The 21,766-nt window shown below is 42.8% G+C and overlaps 1 protein-coding gene across 3 annotated transcripts in view; it reads left to right on the top strand.

The window, feature by feature from the left end:
* The window catches only part of CHST8 (carbohydrate sulfotransferase 8), a 260,113-nt gene that overhangs the window by 74,437 nt on the left and 163,910 nt on the right, over window positions 1-21,766 (top strand). For all 3 annotated transcript variants that reach the window (XM_075189175.1, XM_075189174.1, XM_075189176.1), the window contains one exon: window positions 18,923-19,155. In XM_075189175.1, the coding sequence (XP_075045276.1) occupies window positions 18,960-19,155 (196 nt within the window). In that variant the 5' untranslated portion in view covers window positions 18,923-18,959. The remainder of the gene's footprint in view (window positions 1-18,922; window positions 19,156-21,766) is intronic.

The following is a 21,766-nucleotide window of genomic DNA, read 5'->3' as shown; positions in this document are numbered from 1 at the left end:
GTAGCGGCATACTGTAATATATGTATAAGGCATGAATCATGTTATATGGTAATATATTAGGTGAGAGATGATGGGATAACAGAGAAACAAGTGATAATGACATAAGATTCACATTACAAGTGTTGTTGCTACATTACATTACAGGCTATAGATAGAGCTTCAACGTGTCATTGATCCCAGTTTTACTTGTTGAACTGGATGTTCTGGCTGAGGTAACATTGTTGCTGTTCCATGCTGCTGTTATATCATTGCTCATCCACACCTGTTCTGTGAGGTAGGTTTTATTCTGTGCAAATCAAATGTATGGAAGCCTGACAAACACGCAGTATTTTTTTTTATGAGTATTTGACACATTTTGTACATTGAATTAGCGGAAAATCACATACAGACTAAAAATGAAGATCGGCCCTTCTACAAGTTGCCATGCGGTTGTTCTTGTCATGTCTGTTCTTCGTTAGGTTTGTATGGTCTTTAAGCGGGGTTAAGATATAGTTCAAACAGAAGTTCAAACCTGCTAATTAATGTACCTGACGTAACCACAGTTTTTAGGGGGCTAAATCTATACACCGTGAAACCAATTTGCAAGGTCCGGTCTGACAGCGCTGGCATTTGCCAGAAGTGCATCACAGCACTGGGGTCGTGAGTTCAATTCCCGACCATGGCCTTATCTGTGTGGAGTTTGTATGTTCTACCCGTGTTTGCGTGGGCTTCCTCCAGGTGCTCTGGTTTCCTCCCACACTCCAAAAACATACTAGTAGGTTATTTGGCTGCTAATAAAATTGACCTTAGTCTGTCTCAGTCTGTGTGTGTGTGTATGTTAGGGGATTTAGATTGTAAGCTCCAATAGGGCAGGGATTGATGTGAGTGAGTTCTCTGTACAGCGTTGTGGAATCAATGGCAGGGCTTCCTTCCTATGCAAATCACTGGCAGGGCTTCATTTATTTGAAAATCACTGGCAGGGCTTCCTTCCTATGAAAAGCTTTCTTCTTGTAAAATCACAGCTGGTTACCATGCGGTACATTTTGTAAACAGCGCTGATCTGCAGTGTGTGACGCAGGAGGTGGGTTGGCGGGACATGTGCTTCCCACAGGCAATCAGGTAGACAGTGCTGATGTTGAGTTCTCATTGCCATATAAAATGCTGTTACACAAAAAAATGTTTTAAGATTACAGCTGCCTTTATTGTTTCTCTCTGTAGTAGTAAAGCCCCCTCACTGGCTGCAATACCCGCACATCAGCTTGACTGGAAGAAATTGAATCCAGGTTTCCTTTAACTTAAACTGTCATGTTTTCATGTAATATACAGCAAGAAAATTCCATAACCCAACTTGTACAGTGGATTTAAGGCAGAGCTGTCAGTTCCACATGTATGACTAACGGCATTCTGTTACTGAATAAAAATGTTTAATTGGGTTTTTCACCTTTAACCTTAACATATCACTTTTATATTTACCCTTTTCCAAATTTGATTTAAACACATTGCTGTATAATGCTGTCTAGTTTCTGTTTTGACTTGTTGAGTCTGTTTCTGAGTTTTTAACTGCTGCTTTTAGATGGAACCCAGGGATAAGGATATGAATCTCTTCATATCCACTAGCAGTAAAAGAAATCAGCATGGATGATATAAGGGCTTTTGAGAAAGACCTAGAAAGATAAAGCACCGTATTTAGTAAAAGTTGCAGGAACGCACACAAGAGCCTAGTATAGTTGTCTGAAGGCGAAAAGACCAGTTACAACAACATTTTGGTCTCCATTTGATTTATCTTTCAAACTATTAATATCATTTTGGCTTTTTATTTAGATGATTCAGATTATTTGTTTTATGATGTAAACTTCCATATAAACTGTGTTCAGGTGAATTGAAATCTCGTTTGGGAATTGAGTTTGTTTGTAAACTAATTAAGATCTTACCTCGTTACATCCCTCACAGCATAACAAACACTCTGTAACGAGTCTGATTTTCATGCAGAGAATAAGAGTCTTTTTGCTTTAAGCGTTTTATTGAACAGAGCCTGTCTTTGTCTTGCAGTGTAAAAGGATAGTTCACTTGTGGCTGGAATTCGTTTTAAAATATAACCCCCCTGCTGCACTGTGCTCTGTGCTTTTGGGTTCCCTGAAAAAAAAAAAATCTTCCCTACTACGAAGGGTCCAATTTGGAGCAGATCTCCTCCTGCCCCCATTATCATGCTTTGTTGGGGCGCTGATGCATATATCACATTTGCACTCGTGCTCCTCTTTATAAAGCTATATTATTTACCAAATACACTGCACATCTATAAATGTGCATATGTATACCTCATCCGCAGTGATTATTAGCATGATGTTTACAGGGCCGGTGCTAGGGTTCGCGGCGCCCTAGGCAAAATTTTGCCGCCGCGCCCCCGCCCCTACGAACACAATAAATAAAAAAATAATTCGATTTTTGCTTACCTTTTCTTCCTCTAGCTGCTCCTCGCGATGCATGCTGAGAGGGGAGGGGAGGGGGACATCGGGAACAACTTTATTCACACTGTCTGTCAGTGACATTAAAAAACAGCGGCGGCACCCCGCCGCCGCTGCACTACGTTCCCGAGCCGCTGAACCGCTGACTAGATTAGAAAATCTAGTCAGCGGCGCCCTGCAGGTCCCGGCGCCCTAGGCCACTGCCTAAGGTTGCCTAATGGGAGCGCCGGGCCTGGCTGGATGTTTAACAACTGGAGATGAAAAGATTAGAATTGGGAGGGTGAGATGTAAGAAAGAAAACAAACAACTTTTCTAAACTATATATTATTATATAAAACCTAGAAAATCAGTGACAACAAGCTACTGTTAGTGAGCTGTAACCAGCAAGAGGGAAACGGTGTTAAGCATTGATGTCACAATTACGTTTTGATTCACATGATTGCAAACTCCTATGCAAAAAATTGTTGAGCTTTAGTTGTCCTTGAATATTAAATAACCCTTGTTAGTTCCTCATTGCTGTGTATTGTCAAAGTTAAGTTGTCAAGTGATCAGTGAGATGTAGGTTCATACGGCCGGAGAGGTAAGGAACACACAGGTGGGGTGTTGCAAAGGCTCTGAATTTATTGAAAACAAGTCAGCAGCTATATAGTGCTTAAGTCACTAAGGGGCACATTTATCATGCATCGGACAAAACGAGAAATACTTATCAATCCTTATCGCATGGATAAGGATTGATGTATTTCTCAAATTTATTAAAAATGGAACACAGAAACAGCAGTTCCGAAAAACTGCTGTTTCTGTGATAAAAAAAAAACCCCATACTCACCACTGGCTCTTCGGTCGCGCTGTCTCCGGGTCTCCTCCTCTTCGGCTTACTTTATCTTCTTCATACTACTGCGCATGTGCCGACCGGAGAACTTGAGGCTGTGACAGGGAGGGATCACAAGATCACTCCCTGCGCATGCGCTGCAGAGCTGGACATACCAAAGAGCACAAGTTTTACAAGTATTTCCTATGATGTACGCCAGCCTCAGCTGGCATACATTAACACAACAAGTTCCCGGAATTTTTTTTTTTTCGGGACTTGTTAGATTGCGGCCAGGAGCAGTCACCATTCTGTTGAATGGTGACTGCTCGCAAAAACGATCAGGAGTGCAAAGCAGCAGATATCAATGATATCTGCTGCGATGCACCTTTAATAAATTTGCGGAGAGCACATCGTGGCCTAATTTACACGGTAAGTGCTTTCTTAAATATACCCCATAGGCATATTGTCACTGCGCAAGCGTATGAGCTGTGTAGCTTATAGGGCACTGAACCCGCGAGAAGTGTAGTACATGTCCTCAAGGTTAAATAAGTTTTAATCAGGGTCTTACTGCTTGTAATTTCATTTCACATTCCTTTGAACAAAATAAATCTGGAGTTAACTATTTCAATAGTATTGAAGTAAAAACTACCAACTGATTTCCGAACACAAAAATATAATTAAGTTTGATGAGATTATCAGAATTGATTTTGAATAAAGTGAGGGGGGGCTCCCTACACAGAGCAGACTTCTACCCCTCAATAATCACATTAAAGGACACCGCAGTCTCTCATCTGAACGTATCTGATAGTAGTGAGAAATAACATGCATTCAACTGCATAGAAAATGTAAATGCACAGTGAGACATCCCAGCCTCTCAAGGTCTGGGAACTATTAAATATATATCTACCTGAATATTAGAAGGTGTTTTATATGACGTAAGTTGTATTGTAGGTTTAGTGGTCCTTTAAATCCTCTCTCTAGTGGGAGTAAAGGAGTTTACCACTCAACCACTGGTGGAGAACATAAACCCCCACCAACCCGAATTTCCGTGGTAAAGATTAGATGATATTCCTACAGATTTAGGAACGTTGGTCATCCTGTCACGTCTGAGCCCGTTCCCTAATAAACACCAGTGACCAGGTTATAACGTGGTCTTCACTCTAGCGGACCCCTTTGCCTAAAATCCATTCGTGCTTCCCAGATGTCAGCAGGATGGGGAACAGATTCCAGAAGACGGGGTTAACCATACAGGATAGAATTTAGAAATGTGACGTTAACATTACAACTGTCTACATTAGTTCCAGATTGTCCACTTGGATGGCCATACTCCTATTAAATAAACCTTTGGTGTCACACATGTCGATAACCTTGAGGTCTCCTCGCACAGGTTTGAATCCATTGAGCATGCAACAACAATTTCCACTAATGCAGAACATGAGCAGTATATGAATATGTCGTAATGTCGAGCAGAAAGGTCTGGGAACATAATTTATATACCGACAAATTTCCCGCCTGCGCTCCGATTCCCCTCCCCCAACTTCCTCGATTTAGAGGGCGACAAGCAGCCATGGGGCATATTTAACAAATCACGGTAGTGCACTATTGTGCACTTACCGTAGAATTAAAGTCCCGATGTGCCCTCCGCAAATTTATTAAAGGTGCATCGCAGCAGATATCATGGATATCTGCTGCTTTGCACTCCTGATCGTTTTTGCGAGCAGTCACCATTCAACAGAATGGTGACTGCTCTGGCCGCAATCTAACAAGTCCCGAAATATATTTTTTTTCGGGAACATGTCTTGATAATGTACGCCAGCTGAAGCTGGTGTACATTATCAGAATTGAAGAAATCCACTGCTGTCAGCTCTGCTCTGAAGAGCAGAGCTGGACAGCGCATGTGTGGAGGGATCACATGATCCCTCCCTGTCACTCAGCGCGCTCTCTCTGCAACTATCGTTGCAGAGACAGAGCGGGGACTTTGTGCGCATGTGCACTGCACATGCGCAATTGAAGGAAGAAGAGGAACGAAGAGGAGATCCCGAGACAGCGCATCCTAAGAGGGGGGTAAGTGTGATTTTTTTCTATCACAGAAACACCAGTTTTTCGGAACTGCTGTTTCTGTGTTCCCTTTTTAATAAATTTGAGAAATAGTTCAATCCTTATCCTTGCGATAAGGATTGATAACTATTTCTCACTTTTGCCGATTAATGATAAATGTGCCCCCATGTCTTTTGTTACATGGTTTTCTTTACACAGTTTGAAATAATTTTTGTTGCAGAAATAAAAAAAATTCTTGTGAGCTGTGAGCAGGCGATATGGGGACGGTGACGGCTCCAGCTCAAATCTGTATTGTCAGAATGCAAGGTGAATCAAGGCAATGCCAGGTTTCTGGTTCCCAAAATTTCGTCTTAAACTGACTCTAACCTTAACCCCTGTTTTGACTATGGCTACTGATAATGGAGGATGGAGTTCAAAGGATGGAACAACATTCCTGTTTATGTAACCTGCACTATAAGCACTACTTAGTTAAAAATGCACTTAAAAAAACCCCGTTAATTTAATTGGTCAGTATTAGAAGAGCTGGTCACGTATATTAAATACCACGTTCATTGAGGTTTTTCCCCCCTATTATTATAATTTATGTATATAGCCCTATTATTATAATTTATGTATATAGCGCCAATCATTTAACACTATACAGAGAATGACCTCACCACTGGGCATGATCATAATACAATTCTATTACACTGTATACAGACATAGGACACTACACCCCCAACATGACCTGACCACTGGACATGATCATAATACAATTCTATTATAAGCATAGCAAAGTCACTAGTGGCTTATTGAAGCTAGGGGCTAAAATTAGTTGACTACATTTGTGCTTAGAAACTTCAGTCTGGCTGAGACAGGGTGGTCTGTTCTTACATTAATTACACTGACGTCAGCATCCAGTGGCGATTTCTACCATAGCATGTGTTTGATTTCCACTTATAATGATCATAGCTAGGGAATTATTTTGTGATTAAGGTCTTGTCACTAGGAGGCCACTTAATGCTGTTCTAATAATGCGATATACCCACTTTTCCTGCCGCTGCTGTTTGCATCAACTGTCTCTGCCAAGTTTGATATCCCATATTCTTCGCAGCCTAATGATCGCAGCCAGATGCAATCAATTTGCATTACCAGGCAGCTGCTAAAAGGCAATCCTAAGTAGGTGGCAAAATCCATACATATTTCTGTTTGAGAAAAGCAAAACCAGCATCTGTTCCATTATGTATATGTCCTAATAAAGTAACGTGTAAGCCTTGTACAATTATCAGCTGTCACAAACTGAGATCCTGACATTCACGGAACTCTTTCAATTTAGTTCCATTATTGTCTGCATCACAGTTGAGAGAGCTGAATTTATACAGTTGACCAGGATATAGCGGATGTAACTGCATATTGGTGACCTCCAAACAGCATTGCATGTCCTATAACCTCTCTATACCGTACTCGCCTGTTCTTCTGGAATGTCCGAGAGACTCCGGAATTTTGTCTAGTTTTCCCTGACACCCGGGAGAGCAGATTTTTCTCCCGGATCCCGGCCACTTCCTAAAGTGGGCGATCAGCAATGTGTGATTGCCTATTGAACTCCCCTCCGGGAATTGGCAAGTATTCTCTATACAGAGAGAATGCAGCCAGAGATGAGGGATGTTGTCAAAACTGTTCTGCGGAATCTTGGTCTCATTTTGGGTTTTCCCGTGACATTTCACATGCATAAAGTAGCCTTAAATGCTCCCAAACCACATCCCGTAGCAGAATGAATCAACCATCATTTACAGACTAGTAAATTTGAATGTACAAATATGGGGCATATTCAATTGGCCGCAAGTTTTTTTTTTCCGCAGCGTTTAAAAAAATAAAATAAAAATCTCACACGAGTTTTTAATAGAGATGAGCGGGCTCGGATATCTGAAATCCGAGCCCACCCGAACGTTGCCGATCCGAGCCGGATCCGAGACAGATCCAGGTATTCCCGCCAATTGCAAAACTGAAACCGAGGCTCTGAGTCATAATCCCGCTGTCGGATCTCGCGATACTCGGATCCTATAAATTCCCCGCTAGTCGCCGCCATCTTCACTCGGGCATTGATCAGGGTAGAGGGAGGTTGTGTTAGGTGGTCCTCTGTCCTGCTATATCTCGTGCTGTGCTGTGCTGTTAATTACAGTTCAGTTCTGTGCTGTGCTGTGCTGTGCTGTGCTGTGCTGTGTTCTGCTCAGTCCAGTGGTGCTGTGTCCTGTGCTCTGTCCTTCTAAGGGCATTGTTATTTCCCCATTACTCCCAAATTATAAAAAATTTCCCAAAAAGTTATAAAGAAAATTACAAAATAAGTAATTATAAAAAAAATATCCCAAAACAATCTTGCAGTATAAGTCCATTGGTACTGCTATATTACAAAGTTCACTAATTCAGCAGTATAAGTCCAGTGGTACTGATATATTACAAAGTTCACTGATTCAGCAGTATAAGTCAAGTGGTACTGCTATATTACAAAGTTCACTGATTCAGCAGTATAAGTCCAGTGGTACTCTCCTGTGCCGCAAATAATTTTTAAAGGCTTTGCCGAGTGTGTGTGGCTTAGGGGTACGCTCTCTTGTGCTACATATAATGGAAAACAAAAATTTGGAGGATAAAGTAGGGAAAGATCAAGACCCACTTCCTCCTAATGCTGAAGCTGCGTCCACTAGTCATGACATAGACGATGAAATGCCATCAACGTCGTCTGGCAAGCCCATTGCCCAATCTCCTAGTACAGGGCATGTAAAATCCAAAAAGCCCAAGTTCTCAAAAAGTAGCAAAAAGAGAAACTTAAAATCATCTGAGGAGAAACGTAAAGTTGGCAATATGCCATTTACGACACGTAGTGGCAAGGAACGGCTTAGGCCCTGGCCCGTGTTCATGACTAGTGGTCCAGCTTCACCCAAGGATCTAAGCCCTCCTCCTCCCCCCCTACAAAAAATTTAACAGAGTTATGCTGTCAGCAACAACAACAAAACAGCAAAGAACTCTGCCTTCTAAACAGATGACATCACAAATCCCCAAGGCGAGTCCAAGGGTGTTGGTGGTTGTGAAGCCTGACCTTCCCATCACTGTACGGGAAGAGGTGACTCCATCCAGCATTTGCAGCACACCCTCTGCATATGTTGGAAGGATCATCCACAGTGTAGATCCAGATTTGGATAATCAAGGTGTCAATGTTGTACAGCGGGGGGAGGCTATTGATGTAGCTGGCGCTGTGGAGGAACTTGATGATGAGGATGCTGATGTGGTTATTGTAAATGAGGCACCAGGGGGGGAAACAGCTGATGTCCATGGGATGAGAAAGCCCATCGTCATGCCTGGTCAGAAGACCAAAAAATGCACCTCTTCGGTCTGGAATTATTTTTATCCAAATCCGGACAACCAATGTATGGCCATATGTAGCTTATGTAAAGCTCAAATAAGCAGGGGTAAGGATCTTGCCCACCTAGGGACATCCTCCCTTATACGTCACCTGAATAACCTTCATAGTTCAGTGGTTAGTTCAGGAACTGGGCCTAGGACCGTCATCAGTACAGGGACACCTAAATCCCTTGGTCCTGTTGGATACACACCACCAACACCCTCCTCGTCAACTTCCTCCACGATCTCCATCAGATTTAGAACTGCAGCCCAAGTCAGCAGCCAGACTGAGTCCTCTCCAATACGGGATTCATCCGAGGAATCCTGCAGCGGTACGCCTACTACTGCCACTGCTGCTGTTGCTGCTGTTAGTCGGTCATTTTCCCAGAGGGGAAGTCGTAAGACCGCTACGTCTTTCAAAAAACAATTGACCGTCCAACAGTCATTTGCCATGACCACAAAATACGATAGTAGTCACCCTATTGCAAAGCGTATAACTGCGGCTGTAACTGCTATGTTGGTGTTAGACGTGCGCCCAGTGTCTGCCATCAGTGGAGTGGGATTTAGAGGGTTGATGGAGGTATTGTGTCCCCGGTACCAAATCCCGTCGAGATTCCACTTCACTAGGCAGGCGATACCAAAGATGTACAGAGAAGTACGAGCAAGTGTCCTCAGTGCTCTTAAAAATGCGGTTGTACCCACTGTCCACTTAACCACGGACATGTGGACAAGTGGTTCTGCGCAAACGAAGGACTATATGACTGTGACAGCCCACTGGGTAGATGCATCGCCTTCCGCAGTAGCAGCTGCATCAGTAGCAGCATCTACACAACGTCTGCTCGTTCCAAGGCAGGCAATGTTGTGTATCACAGATTTTAGTAAGAGGCACAACGCTGACAACCTATTAGAGAAAATGAGGGAAATTATTTCGCAGTGGCTTACCCCACTTAGACTGTCCTGGGGATTTGTGGTGTCAGACAACGCCAGTAACATTGTGCGGGCATTGCATATGGGCAATTTCCAGCACGTCCCATGTTTTGCCCACACCGTTAATTTGGTGGTGCAGCATTACCTCAAGAGTGACAGGGGTGTGCAGGAGATGCTTGCGGTGGCCCACGAAATTGCTGGACACTTTCGGCATTCTGTCAGTGCCTACCGCAGGCTCGAGGCACATCAAAAAAGCCTGAACCTGCCCTGCCATCACCTCAAACAAGAGGTTGTGACGCGCTGGAACTCCACCCTCTATATGCTGCAGAGGATGGAGGAGCAGCAAAAGGCCATTCAAGCCTACACAGCCACCTACGACATAGGCAAAGGAGTGGGGATGCGCCTGAGTCAAGCGCAGTGGAGACTGATTTCCGTGTTGTGCAAGGTTCTGCAGCCTTTTGAACTTGCCACACGAGAAGTCAGTTCCGACACTGCCAGCTTGAGTCAGGTCATTCCCCTGATCAGGCTGTTGCAGAAGCAGCTGGAGAAAGTGAGGGAGGAGCTGGTAAACCATTGCGATTCAACCAAGCATGTAGCTCTTGTGGATGAAGCCCTTCGTACGCTTTGCCAGGATCCGCGGGTGGTCACTATTTTAAAGGCAGAGGAATACATTCTGGCCACCGTTCTCGCTCCTCGGTTTAAAGCGTATGTTTTGTCTCTGTTTCCGGCGGACACAAGTCTGCAGTGGTGGAAAGACCTGCTGGTCAGGAGATTGTCCTCTGAAGAGGACCGTGACATGCCAACAGCTCCACCCTCATTTTCTTCCACATCTGTGGCTGCGAGGAAAAAGCTCAGTTTTCCTAAAAGAGCTGCTGGCGGGAATGCTGATAACATCTGGGCCGGACCGAAGGACCTGCCAACCATTGCAGACATGTCTACTGTCGCTGCATTGGATGCTGTCACAATAGAAAAAATGGTGGAGGATTATTTTGCTGACACCATCCAAATAGACATGTCAGACAGTCCATATTGTTACTGGCAGGAAAAAAAGGCAGTTTGGAAGCCCCTGTACAAACTGGCTCTATTTTACCTGAGTTATCCCCCCTCCAGTGTGTACTCGGAAAGAGTTTTTAGTGCAGCTGGGAACCTGGTCAGTGAGCGGCGAAGGAGGTTGCTTCCTCAGAACGTTGAAAAAATAATGTTCATAAAAATGAATTATCAATTCCTCAATCAAGTACAGCACTGCCCTCCAGATAGTACAGAGGGACCTGTGGTTGTGGAGTCCAGCGGGGACGAATTGATAATGTGTGAGGAGGAGGAAGTACACACTGTTGGGGGAGAGGAATCAGAGGTTGAGGATGAGGACGACATCTTGCCTCAGTAGAGCCTGTTTAGTTTGTACAGGGAGAGATGAATAGCTTTTTTGGTGTGGGGGCCCAAACAAACCAATAATTTCAGCCACAGTTGTTTGGTAGGCCCTGTCGCTGAAATGATTGGTTTGTTAAAGTGTGCATGTTCTATTTCAACAACATAAGGGTGGGTGGGAGGGCCCAAGGACAATTCCATCTTGCAACTCTTTTATTGCCATTATGTGACCATTCAACAGTCGTTTGCCATGAGCACAAAGTAAAACAAAATTAAAACAAATTCAACAAATTAAACCAAAAGTAAAATGCCCTGTCATAATCAAAAACAAGAGGTATTGACGTGCTTGAACTACTGTAGTGTTTATAAGTTAGAAACACTACACTTGAAAGCTTGAGCCTTTAATAGAAAAAGTCACTCTTCATTGCACGAATATTTGCAACAGCGACAATTTTTGGGTTAACAAAGTCAACAAATAACACTTCGACCCTGTCTGTCTTTCACATACTTGATGGGATCTCAATGATGAATGCTCTGTACCATGGTCGTCTAAAACAAGAGTTATTGACGTGCTATAACTACTGTAGTTTTTATAAATTATAAACACTACACTTGAAAGTTGGAGGAGGTATTGTGGCCCCGGTACCAAATTGGGTATCGGGGCCACTCCACTATGCAGTCCAGATAGAGGCGTATCAGATATTAAACAACGTTGACTGTTGCTGCCAAATCATAAATTAATGAAAATGACCTGTCATCGTCAAAAACAAGAGGTATTGACACGCTCGAACTACACCCTGTATATGCTGCAGAGGATGTAGGAGCAGGCAGCTGTGCAGTGGAATTCAGACCATTTGAAGGCGGAGGTATTGTGGCCCCGGTACCAAATTGTGTACCGGGACCACTGCACTATGCAGTCCAGAAAGCTACCTCGGTGAAACGTTTTGGACTAAAAACAATATTGTGAGGTGTGAGGTGTTCAGAATAGACTGGGAATTAGTGGAAATGATTGTTATTGAATGTTATTGAGGTTAATAATAGCGTAGGAGTGAAAATAAACTCAAAAACTTGTTTTTAACACTTTTTTTTTTTTTTTTTCAAAAAAAATCCGAATCCAAAACCTTTCGTCAAGTGTTTTGCGAAACAAATCTGAACCCAAAACCTCAAGCAGATCCGAATCCAAAACACAAAACACGAGACCCCAAAAGTGGCCAGTGCACATCCCTAGTTTTTAACTGCTATAGTGACCGTTTTTAGTTAACACAGGGTGAAAACTCGTGCAATCGAAAAAGAGGGAACTCTGCCCCCGCACGTTAATCATTGTGTTTGCGAGATTTTAGGGGAGTGAAGGGGAGTGTTTAAGGCGGTCATGTATAACACAAAAAAAGGATTGGCATACATTTTCATACATTAGATTGCATTACACAACCTTTCTATTTGATAATATCTATATTACAGTACTTTGTTTAGCATATTTTTTTATTTAACTATTTTGTACTATAGAATCATCTATACCATGTCAAAACACATTAGTACATACATATTTGTACCAAAAACATACATAAATATATTCAATTAGTGATTTTTATTTTTTACGTTCTTTTTTCACAAGAAAATCAACTTTTTCATGTTATGCATTACTGATCAACATAGTTTATTTTATTTTTTTTTTCATTATTACATGTCAAATAGTTTTCTCAGGTTTTTATATTTTTATCACACCCCAAGGAGGTGCGAGATAAAACAGCATATTGGCCTGTTTAACGCGCCGCGTTAAAAAAACAATTGAATAGCCTTTAGCGCGGCTGCCTCTCGCACACCCTATACTTTCAATAGACCTTCTACTGGAGCGCCAGAGGACCGTTTCATGAAAAAAAACCTGAGCGTTAAAAATAGAATTGAATTGCGGGTAAAGTTAACCCGCTCGAAAATGATTAAAAAAAACAGCGTTAAAATGACTTAATGCGGTGTTAAAAAATATCTCGTGGTCAATTGAATCCCCCCCGGTGTGGGGTAGTTAAAAATCGAAATTTGGAGACTTTATCTTTATCGACAGAACTTCCTGTTCCGCCTCAAAATTTAATTTTCTCCAAATCTGTTAAATATGAAAAGAAATATTGCAATAAAGGACTCTGAGCTTCAGCCCCCAAAACACCTCTGTTTATCAACTATCAAGAAGGGAGTTTTGTTTTTCAATTCTTCTATTTTTAATAACTAACGGGTGTATATATTATTTTTCAGTTCTTGTTTTTCCACATCTGAGCCTGGATTTGCCGTCTCTTGCACATTGACATAACGGATATACTGTATACAACAGTCCAACAGCAGATGCGTCCTTATCATAACAGAAGTTATCATGGTGCAGAGTGAAAAGAAAAATTCTCCATCACAATTTATTGGCATAAAACTTGGTACATCGGCCACGTGATTTCTCAACAGGGGATTAACCGCTTCTGAATTACACTTTTCATTCTAGAGAATGCATGCAAACTAATTACCTATATCTCTGTACATTGCTGCAAACATCACGTCAGCCTGGGCAAATACTAAACATTTATATTTCATAGCTGCTGCAAGGCTTCCAGGCAGAATTCTGATTTATTTATTTTTTCTTGACATATTAACATGTTCCAAGTGAATCCGCCTGGTTGAGTTGGGGTAATTTACATGCTGCTTGCAAAGTCTTAGGAATTAGCCATCATTGTAAAGGAGCTTGGTGGCTGCAAGCCAAAAGCTCATTCAGCGGCGGCGCCGAGCTAGTCTTATCACCTGCACAGGAAGCGGTCACAAGAGAGCAGACGCAAGAGAGCTGACAGAGACCTCTGTGCTGCAGAAATTAGCTCCTATCCCACCTGCTGAATAATTGCTTCATTTCTAGAGCTTCTGCCTTAGCCAGTTTGCTGAAACAGTCAGAACACTGTCAGCTTAACCCATAGCTGCCAACTGGCCCTGTTTTCCAGGGATAGTCTCCAGCTACAAAGATTTGTCCCTGGAAATGTCCCTATTTTTCAGGTATTTACCAATAACACCATAAAATTCCTAATTTCCTGCATGTTAAACGTAAACATCCTGCGGAGACACCTGGACGCCATAGCAACCTCTATCCAGGATCGGCTGAGTATTCAAGGTGTGACTTGTCACAATGGGTGTGTGTGAGAGTGACCACACCCCCTGGGGGTGTGGCCAAAGTAAAAGTAAAACACCAGCCAAAATATTTTTTTTTTACAGAACCGCTAAATTAGTATGGCATTCCTGACAGAAGATTCTCACCGCCATTGGCTCCTGCACTCCCCAAAAATGGAAGTTCTCTCAGTGTTAATACAATCAGTGCCGCTCTGTTTTGATCCGTCTATTGATACGTTCTTTTTATACGTCTCCCTTATTTATCAGTTGACCCGTTCAGTCTGATTGTGTTACCTTCGCTGACAGTTATACAAATCCATGTGGCGATGTCGTGACATGTGACATCACTGCTCACTACAGGGGCAAACGCAGGATTTGTAGAGGGGGGTTTCCATACCACGCCACCAGTGGACGTGAACAGCATGCATGGGGGCGTGGCTATAATTTTAGACAGTGCTTGGCTGCTCTCAAACTCTTCCTATCCCCATAATATACATGGCCAAGGCTGCATGCAGTACTGTTAGGTGCACGCAGCTCTCCCTGTTCAAGTAGAGCCGTATAAGGTAGGGGCAGGGTACAGCCACCTCAATTATACAGTGCCCCAGGCCTGGAGGGGGTTTCCAGGCACTAGGAAACCCCCCTCGGTTTGCCTATGCACTAAATATAAAGATATGTTATTACACATATCATTGTCACTGGAGAATTACATGTATGTTTTACATATGGAAGTATTATATGCCAGCAGGCAGTTTACCAAAAACATTTACAGATTTATCTTGTAAATACATTTGGGATAGATTACATTTTTGTGTTTTATTGTTTCTCCTGTATGTATTTAATTGTAAACCAATTCATGGAGGCGTAGAACTTATTATCATAATATTGCACATTATAATGTGACATTCAAGTGCGTAAGGTTTTATAGACGCCCGAGGAATAAAAAGTAGGTTCTTATGAGCTCAAACACTGTCAGCAAAGCTGTAAGAAATGAATGGTGGACCAAGACCTGGCAGTAGATTTACTAAACGTTCTGTAAAGTAAAAGTAGAGATGTTGCTAACAACAACCAATCAGATTCTAGCTATCATTTGTCTAGTACATTCTAGAACATGATAGCTAGAATCTGATTGGTTGTTTTTCGGACTCTACTTTTCCTTTTTAGAACGTTTAGTAAATATACCCCCTGAAGTGCCATAAATTGGGTAAAGAATATAAATGATTTGGACATACTGTAAAAATGCCAATCTAAGACTAGAGAGGTGTTGTCACGAGTCACAGGGGCTGAAGGCCACTTGCTGATATTTGCGCTGGAGGCGGGGAGTCTAAACACGCCCCCCGGTCTTTGCCAGGGACCCCCGAAAGGGAGTTTGAAGTTAGCTGCAAAGGACGTGCAGGTCGCGGCCCTCCACGTTAGCTATCAGCGGAGTGGATGGTGAGCAGACGTGGTCGTACAGGCAGAGGTCGAAACCGTACGTGCAAACGTGGTATCAAAGGGCAAGACAAATCGGGAGTCAGTAAGCCAAAGGTCAGATACAGCTGGACCAATCAGGCTGAAGCAAGATCCAGAAGCAGAACCAGGGGAAGCCGGGTTGGTACACAGGAGGTCAGTCTGAGAGCAGGGAAACAAGCTGGAGCATAGGAAGACCTATGCACCAGCATGGGTGGCAAAGTGAGTGAAAGCCTTTTGCCCGTACCCCACAGAGCTTACAGCCTTCAGAATAACATTTAGGGTCCTCTATATGTGTCATGCCCAGGAATTGTGACGAGGAAGAGTGGCTGTCAAAAGCTTTCTTCTCTTCTTTTCCTTCTGAATTGGGATGTCAAACCCCCTCCAGGAGAGTGGTTGTCTGCATCAGCGGATCCTGAAAGGCCCATGAAAGGAGCGTGTCCATTAATTCAGAAATAGACTTGACAAATGATTTCCATATCGCTTATTGAAATCTAATCCTCAAAGTGGGGACTTTGAGAGAGAAATGGATGTGTCACTTCTAATGATGCGTTTGGATGGGAGCAGGGCGGACGGAGGACACCGTAACATCCATTTCACAAATCAGAAGGGAAAGTGCTCGTCTTGCTGTGCGTAAGAGGAAAGAACGTTGGCAAAATAGTTTTGTAGGTAAATCCTTTGTTCTAAATATTGTACTATCGGTGCTGGGTTAAATGGGCTCTTTGGGTCTGGAGCAGAATGTTAATATGGTTATTTAACTGGACTCATCCTCTCCCAGTAGTGAAACTAATGTGTGAATTTCCCCCAACATTTTCTGTTAAGTTTCCAAATTTCGCCCAAGGGGGGATGTCCATTGGCTCAGCTGGTTAATTCAGCTTCGCCAAAATACAGGATCAAATCTATATCTCGCATAGTTCAAATGAGGCAAACTGTGACTCTCTTCCATCTGCTGCGACTTGTAGTTCCACAACAGTTGTAGAGCCAAAGATGCCCTAACCCTTGTTTAGATGATGAAACAGGGGCCCTCAAGAATATTCTGGTGCAAAAGGAATCAAGAAAATAGTTTTGTTTTACAGTTTTAGTAGCCATTGTGTAAAACCGGTGGACTTTTTATTTACACGTATGTGTGCATTCTGAATCTCGACAGTCAGAACGTTTGTACCGAGTGCCAAGACTGTCGGTAGTTACCTCCTGCACACTGCCACATTGCACGCACATCTACTGCTGCAGGGAACTTTCTCTAGCCTAGAACTTTAGAAGTGCTAGACACCGCCCCCCCTTCCTCTGAGAGGTGGGGTAGAATCCGTATCCCATGCTTTCTTCTTATCCCAAAGTAACATATATTGGGAGATTTGTTAAAGTAAAAGTTAAAATTAAAAAAAGTATTGACAAACTATAAATGGGAAGAATAAAGGTACTTGTGAATTAAAAGTGTTTTCGTCAGTCTGTTGAGAATAGCTCCATTAATTTCAGTGATTGTACTTTCCTCTATAAAGTATTAACGCTTGTCCTGGGCAGACAAACATTTCCGGCATTATATTCGGCATTAATACGGTTTTAAAGACACTTATTATTCTTCCAGTAATATGACCATCAGATATCTTTGGGATTTGGTTGGGTGGTATTTCTGCAGGCTGGGATGTATTATTGGGTTTGGTGCTAATACTTAGTGACAGGTGCAGTCTACCTGGTATTCCTACAGGTCCTAATAATCCCAGCGCAGCTTCGCTGATGTGTGGACTGAGGACCTGGGCTAGTGGCTTTCAGTATCGCTCCCATCTCTTGTTTGTTGTTTGATCACATCGTTCAGCTCCAGTGATTGTGTCAGGAGTGACATTTGCTTTGACCTAGTTTCAGTTATGACATTTGCAGGCAGCCTCAGTCTACACTTCATATGAAAAGGGTGGAAGAGGTGAGGTAGAAATGGCCAAAAATCTAATAACCAGTTGGCTAAAAATAAAAAAAAGATTAAATTCATCTTTCCTTGTGGTGCACTTCACAGGTCTGGAAGTAAATGGAGTAAGAATCTTGTTTCTCGGGAAACACTTCAGGATTAAACACTATATACCTTCATTAAATAGTACCTGTCGCTTATGGCAGCCATTTTGTGGGCCAATCAACTCGCTCATACCTACTAACATTTTCAAGATAAAAATAATTAACCCCAATTGTCCAAGTCATGCCCTAAAATTGCCCTTAAACCACCCAACTCTGTCCCCAAGTTGTTGTTTACGGGTAACTAGTTCCGTGACTGAAGCCACTTTACACTGTGGAGGTGTCCATTTTATGGGCTAAACCATTACCCAAGAGGAGGCAGCCAGTACACACCTCCCAGCATTAAAAGATTGGGGAAAATAAAGAGAATTAAAATTGCCCCCACACCCAGTTGCCTTAGCCATGCCCTGATTTACCCCATCTGATCCACCTGTCTATGTCCTGTATTCATTGCTCACTAGGAACTAGTTGCATGACTGAAACAGAAGACCCTTTGCACTGGAAGCCATTTTGTGTGCTGGACCAATATTCAGTAGACTGCAGCCAATCAGCTCCCCGGGGACCACAGACATCACTGATGCTTGAGACAGTTATGCTCTCGCAGGCATTAAGGTTTTGGCTATAAAGGCAAGGGATAGATGGGGCCGCTGTGGCCTGGTATCACCAGCTTAATAATTAATAACATTTTTTGTCATAATAATATTATAATCCACCACTTGACTGCATACTTTTACACAGGATGTGAAAGTCCAGTTTGTCTACAAATATCATCATAATTTACATCATTCCTTTTGGAACCCATTCACATCACTCCCTGCCCCATAGGAGCTTACAGTCTAAATACCAACCCAGTGGCGCACGCAGGGGGGGTTTCTGAGTCTCTAGAAACCCCCCTTTACGCTAACTAAGTGGCCACTGTCCTATACAGCAGCCGCGGCGCTGTCAAAGAAGCGTCCGCGGCGGTATTGTATTGTATACAGCACCGCCGCCGACGCTTCTTAGACAGCGCCACGGCTGCTGTATAGGACAGCGCTGGCGAAACGGATGCGCAGCAGCTCTCTTTCTGTTTTTTTTGGGGTTTTTTTGGGTCGGCGGGGGGAAACCCCCCCCCCCGACAATCCACCGGCCCTCTAGGTGTACCAGGTTGCCCATCACTGTTTTAGAACATGAGCTGCTACATTTTTGCTAATATTTTATACTGAGGAGATCTCTGTACTCTTTATATATTAATAATCTTTAACGAAAACCGAAAATTCATCCTCTCCGCCTGCTATTCTTATAAGTCTCTCTTACAAACGTTGTTCATTAGATATTTAAATTGTCCCATGGAAAGACCTTACCGCCCTACGGAGCGAGTATTTATGTTGTGTCCTTTTGCTTCCTCCAGGTGTGTCCTGTGGAGCCAGAGGTGAGAGGATGAGAAGATGAGAGCGGACAGACCCTGGCGTTGGCTGGCATGGTATATTTTCTTGGTTCGATGCGGGATTGATTTGAGAGGAATAATTATGAGGCTGACGTGCATGTTCTCCTTCATCTTACTGTTTGGAGTCGCCGGCCTCGTCGTTTTCATCCACCTGCAAGATCCCGTTGAAATGGTTAACCAGCAGGGATTGTCGGCAGGTCAGACTTGTTCATTTTCTAAAGATGCTTTGATTTATAAATACACTGTCTGAAGTGGGAGTGTTTCAGCCTCGGGTTAACTGCTAGGCTCAGACAAATATGTAATATATATCCTCTATAACATGTTGAAAACCTTAAGTAATAGATGCAGAAACGCGTGAGGTTTATGACCCAGAATGTTACCTGTTTGATTTACTTAAAGGGGATACCCAGTTTTGGACAACTCCCACTTAGGGAGATCCCAGACGGGAGGTGAAGTGCAAGTGCGGAGGGGCACGTGGCTCAGTGATTCGCTTCATTCTGGCCCCACCCCAGCAATACCATGCAGCAATTGAGACATTTCACTGGCAGGGGCGGGGCCAACATGATGCGACTCGCACTGAATATGGGAGAGTGGGGGGGGGGGAGAATTATGTGTATTCAACGTATTTTCCCAGACATTATGGAAAAGTGGGGAAGTATGTGTACTTGACGCATTTCCCCAGACATTACAGGAGAGTGGGGAAGTATGTGTACTTGACGCATTTCCCCAGACATTACAGGAGAGTGGGGAAGTATGTGTACTTGACGCGTTTCCCCAGACATTGAAGGATAGTGGGAAAGTATGTGTACTTGACGCGTTTCCTCGGACATTACGGGAGAGTGGGGAATTATGTGTACTTGATGTGTTTCCCTAGACATTACGTGACAGTGGGGAAGTATGTGTACTTGATGTGTTTCCCCAGACATTACAGGACAGTGGGGAAGTATATGTACTTGATGTGTTTCCCCGGACATTACAGGACAGTGGGGAAGTATATGTACTTGATGTGTTTCCCCGGACATTATTGGAGAGTGGGGAAGTAAGTGTACTTGATGTGTTTCCCCAGATATTACAGGCGAGTGGGGAAGTATGTGTACTTGATGTGTTTCCCTAGACATTACGTGACAGTGGGGAAGTATGTGTACTTGATGTGTTTCCCCGGACATTATTGGAGAGTGGGGAAGTAAGTGTACTTGATGTGTTTCCCCAGATATTACAGGCGAGTGGGGAAGTATGTGTACTTGATGTGTTTCCCTAGACATTACGTGACAGTGGGGAAGTATGTGTACTTGATGTGTTTCCCCGGACATTATTGGAGAGTGGGGAAGTAAGTGTACTTGATGTGTTTCCCCAGATATTACAGGCGAGTGGGGAAGTATGTGTACTTGACGCGTTTCCCTGGACATTACAAGAGAATGGGGAAGTATGTGAAAGGGTCTAACAAGCAAAATATGGAATAAGTAAAGGCAAAATGTAAAACATCCAAGAAGCATAAATGCAGTCATTCTAAAAAATGAATAGACAAATTAGAGAATGAGCATAAAGCATAGTACAAAACACACAAGAGGCTTAATACAAGGACGTACGCGTGGGAGAGGAGAAGAAGACAGGAGAGAGAAGCCTAAGAGCTAACGATCTATCACACCTGACAGCCAGGAGAGGAGAGTAATGTCAGGGGCAGCCAACGTAACTGGTTCTAGGTATAATTACGTGGGTAGAATGAAGTGTAAGCAGCACCTGATTTGCCAGTGGTGTCATACACAACACAACACACTCACATTGCTGGGAATCTTCAGTCGCCTCCTTAGATCAGCTGACAGGACAATCCAAGGACTTGTGCAGCCCAAGGAATAGATTTACTTAAACTTCCGAAAAGTGGAGGTGTCGCCCACAGCAACCAATCAGAACCTGGAATGTATTAGATAAATAATAGCTAGATTATAGGTTGTACTTTTTTGTTTTAAGAAGTTTTATGAAATCTTCTCCCAAGTCTCTGAACAGGTCGCCCTGTTGGTTTATATATGAAACGTGTGCAGGTTTTTGTACTCCGACTTTGGTCGCCAGAAATTGTCATCTTGGAGATGAGGTCTGTGCCGCAAATGTTTTTCAAAGCTCCCCATACAGTTTTTATAATGTAATATATATGTAAATTATGGCTAAGTGAAATAAAACCCAACTGATACCATTTGATATCAAACACACATCAGTATTCTGAGGCAAGTGGTCTGTTTAAACAAATTTGTACATCTAAGGTTCTCCTAATACCCCACCAGCTGAACAGTTTGTCACTAGCCAATCATATACATCGATTTTTAGGGATTTCCCTTCATATTTCTTATATGTTAAAGCATTTGTAATAGATATGTAGTTTATTTTGCTATATGTTGTAAAAATTTAAATGTTTTTGTTTACAAACGTGATACTTTTTCGTTATCCAGAAGTACGAAGAAGTAAATTGTCTATTTAACATATAAATCTGTCACAAGTAAACAAATAGTTTGGGTTGTTTGGGAGTTTAATGAGGTAATATAAAAATAAAAAACACATTTAAGTTACAAGCTGCGTTCTCTGCTTGCTGTAGCGGTCCCACGTCATATACCACTCTCTTTTCCTTGTTCGGCAAGTCTGAAATAAGCCCATTGGTTGTTGATGCTCCTGTTCACGAGAGGGGAGGTGCATCGACAACTGTTAAGTTTGTTTCCAACAAAAGGGAAGGAGTTCGGAGTGTGAGTCTATTAGAAATTAGCTCTGGTTGTCAGACACTAACCTATTTGATATCTCAGGACAGAGGTAACAGAAAATCACTGG

The sequence above is a fragment of the Mixophyes fleayi genome, chromosome 10 (assembly GCF_038048845.1).
Source record: "Mixophyes fleayi isolate aMixFle1 chromosome 10, aMixFle1.hap1, whole genome shotgun sequence".
Lineage (NCBI taxonomy): Eukaryota > Metazoa > Chordata > Amphibia > Anura > Limnodynastidae > Mixophyes > Mixophyes fleayi.
This window is presented reverse-complemented; position numbering and strand designations above follow the sequence as displayed.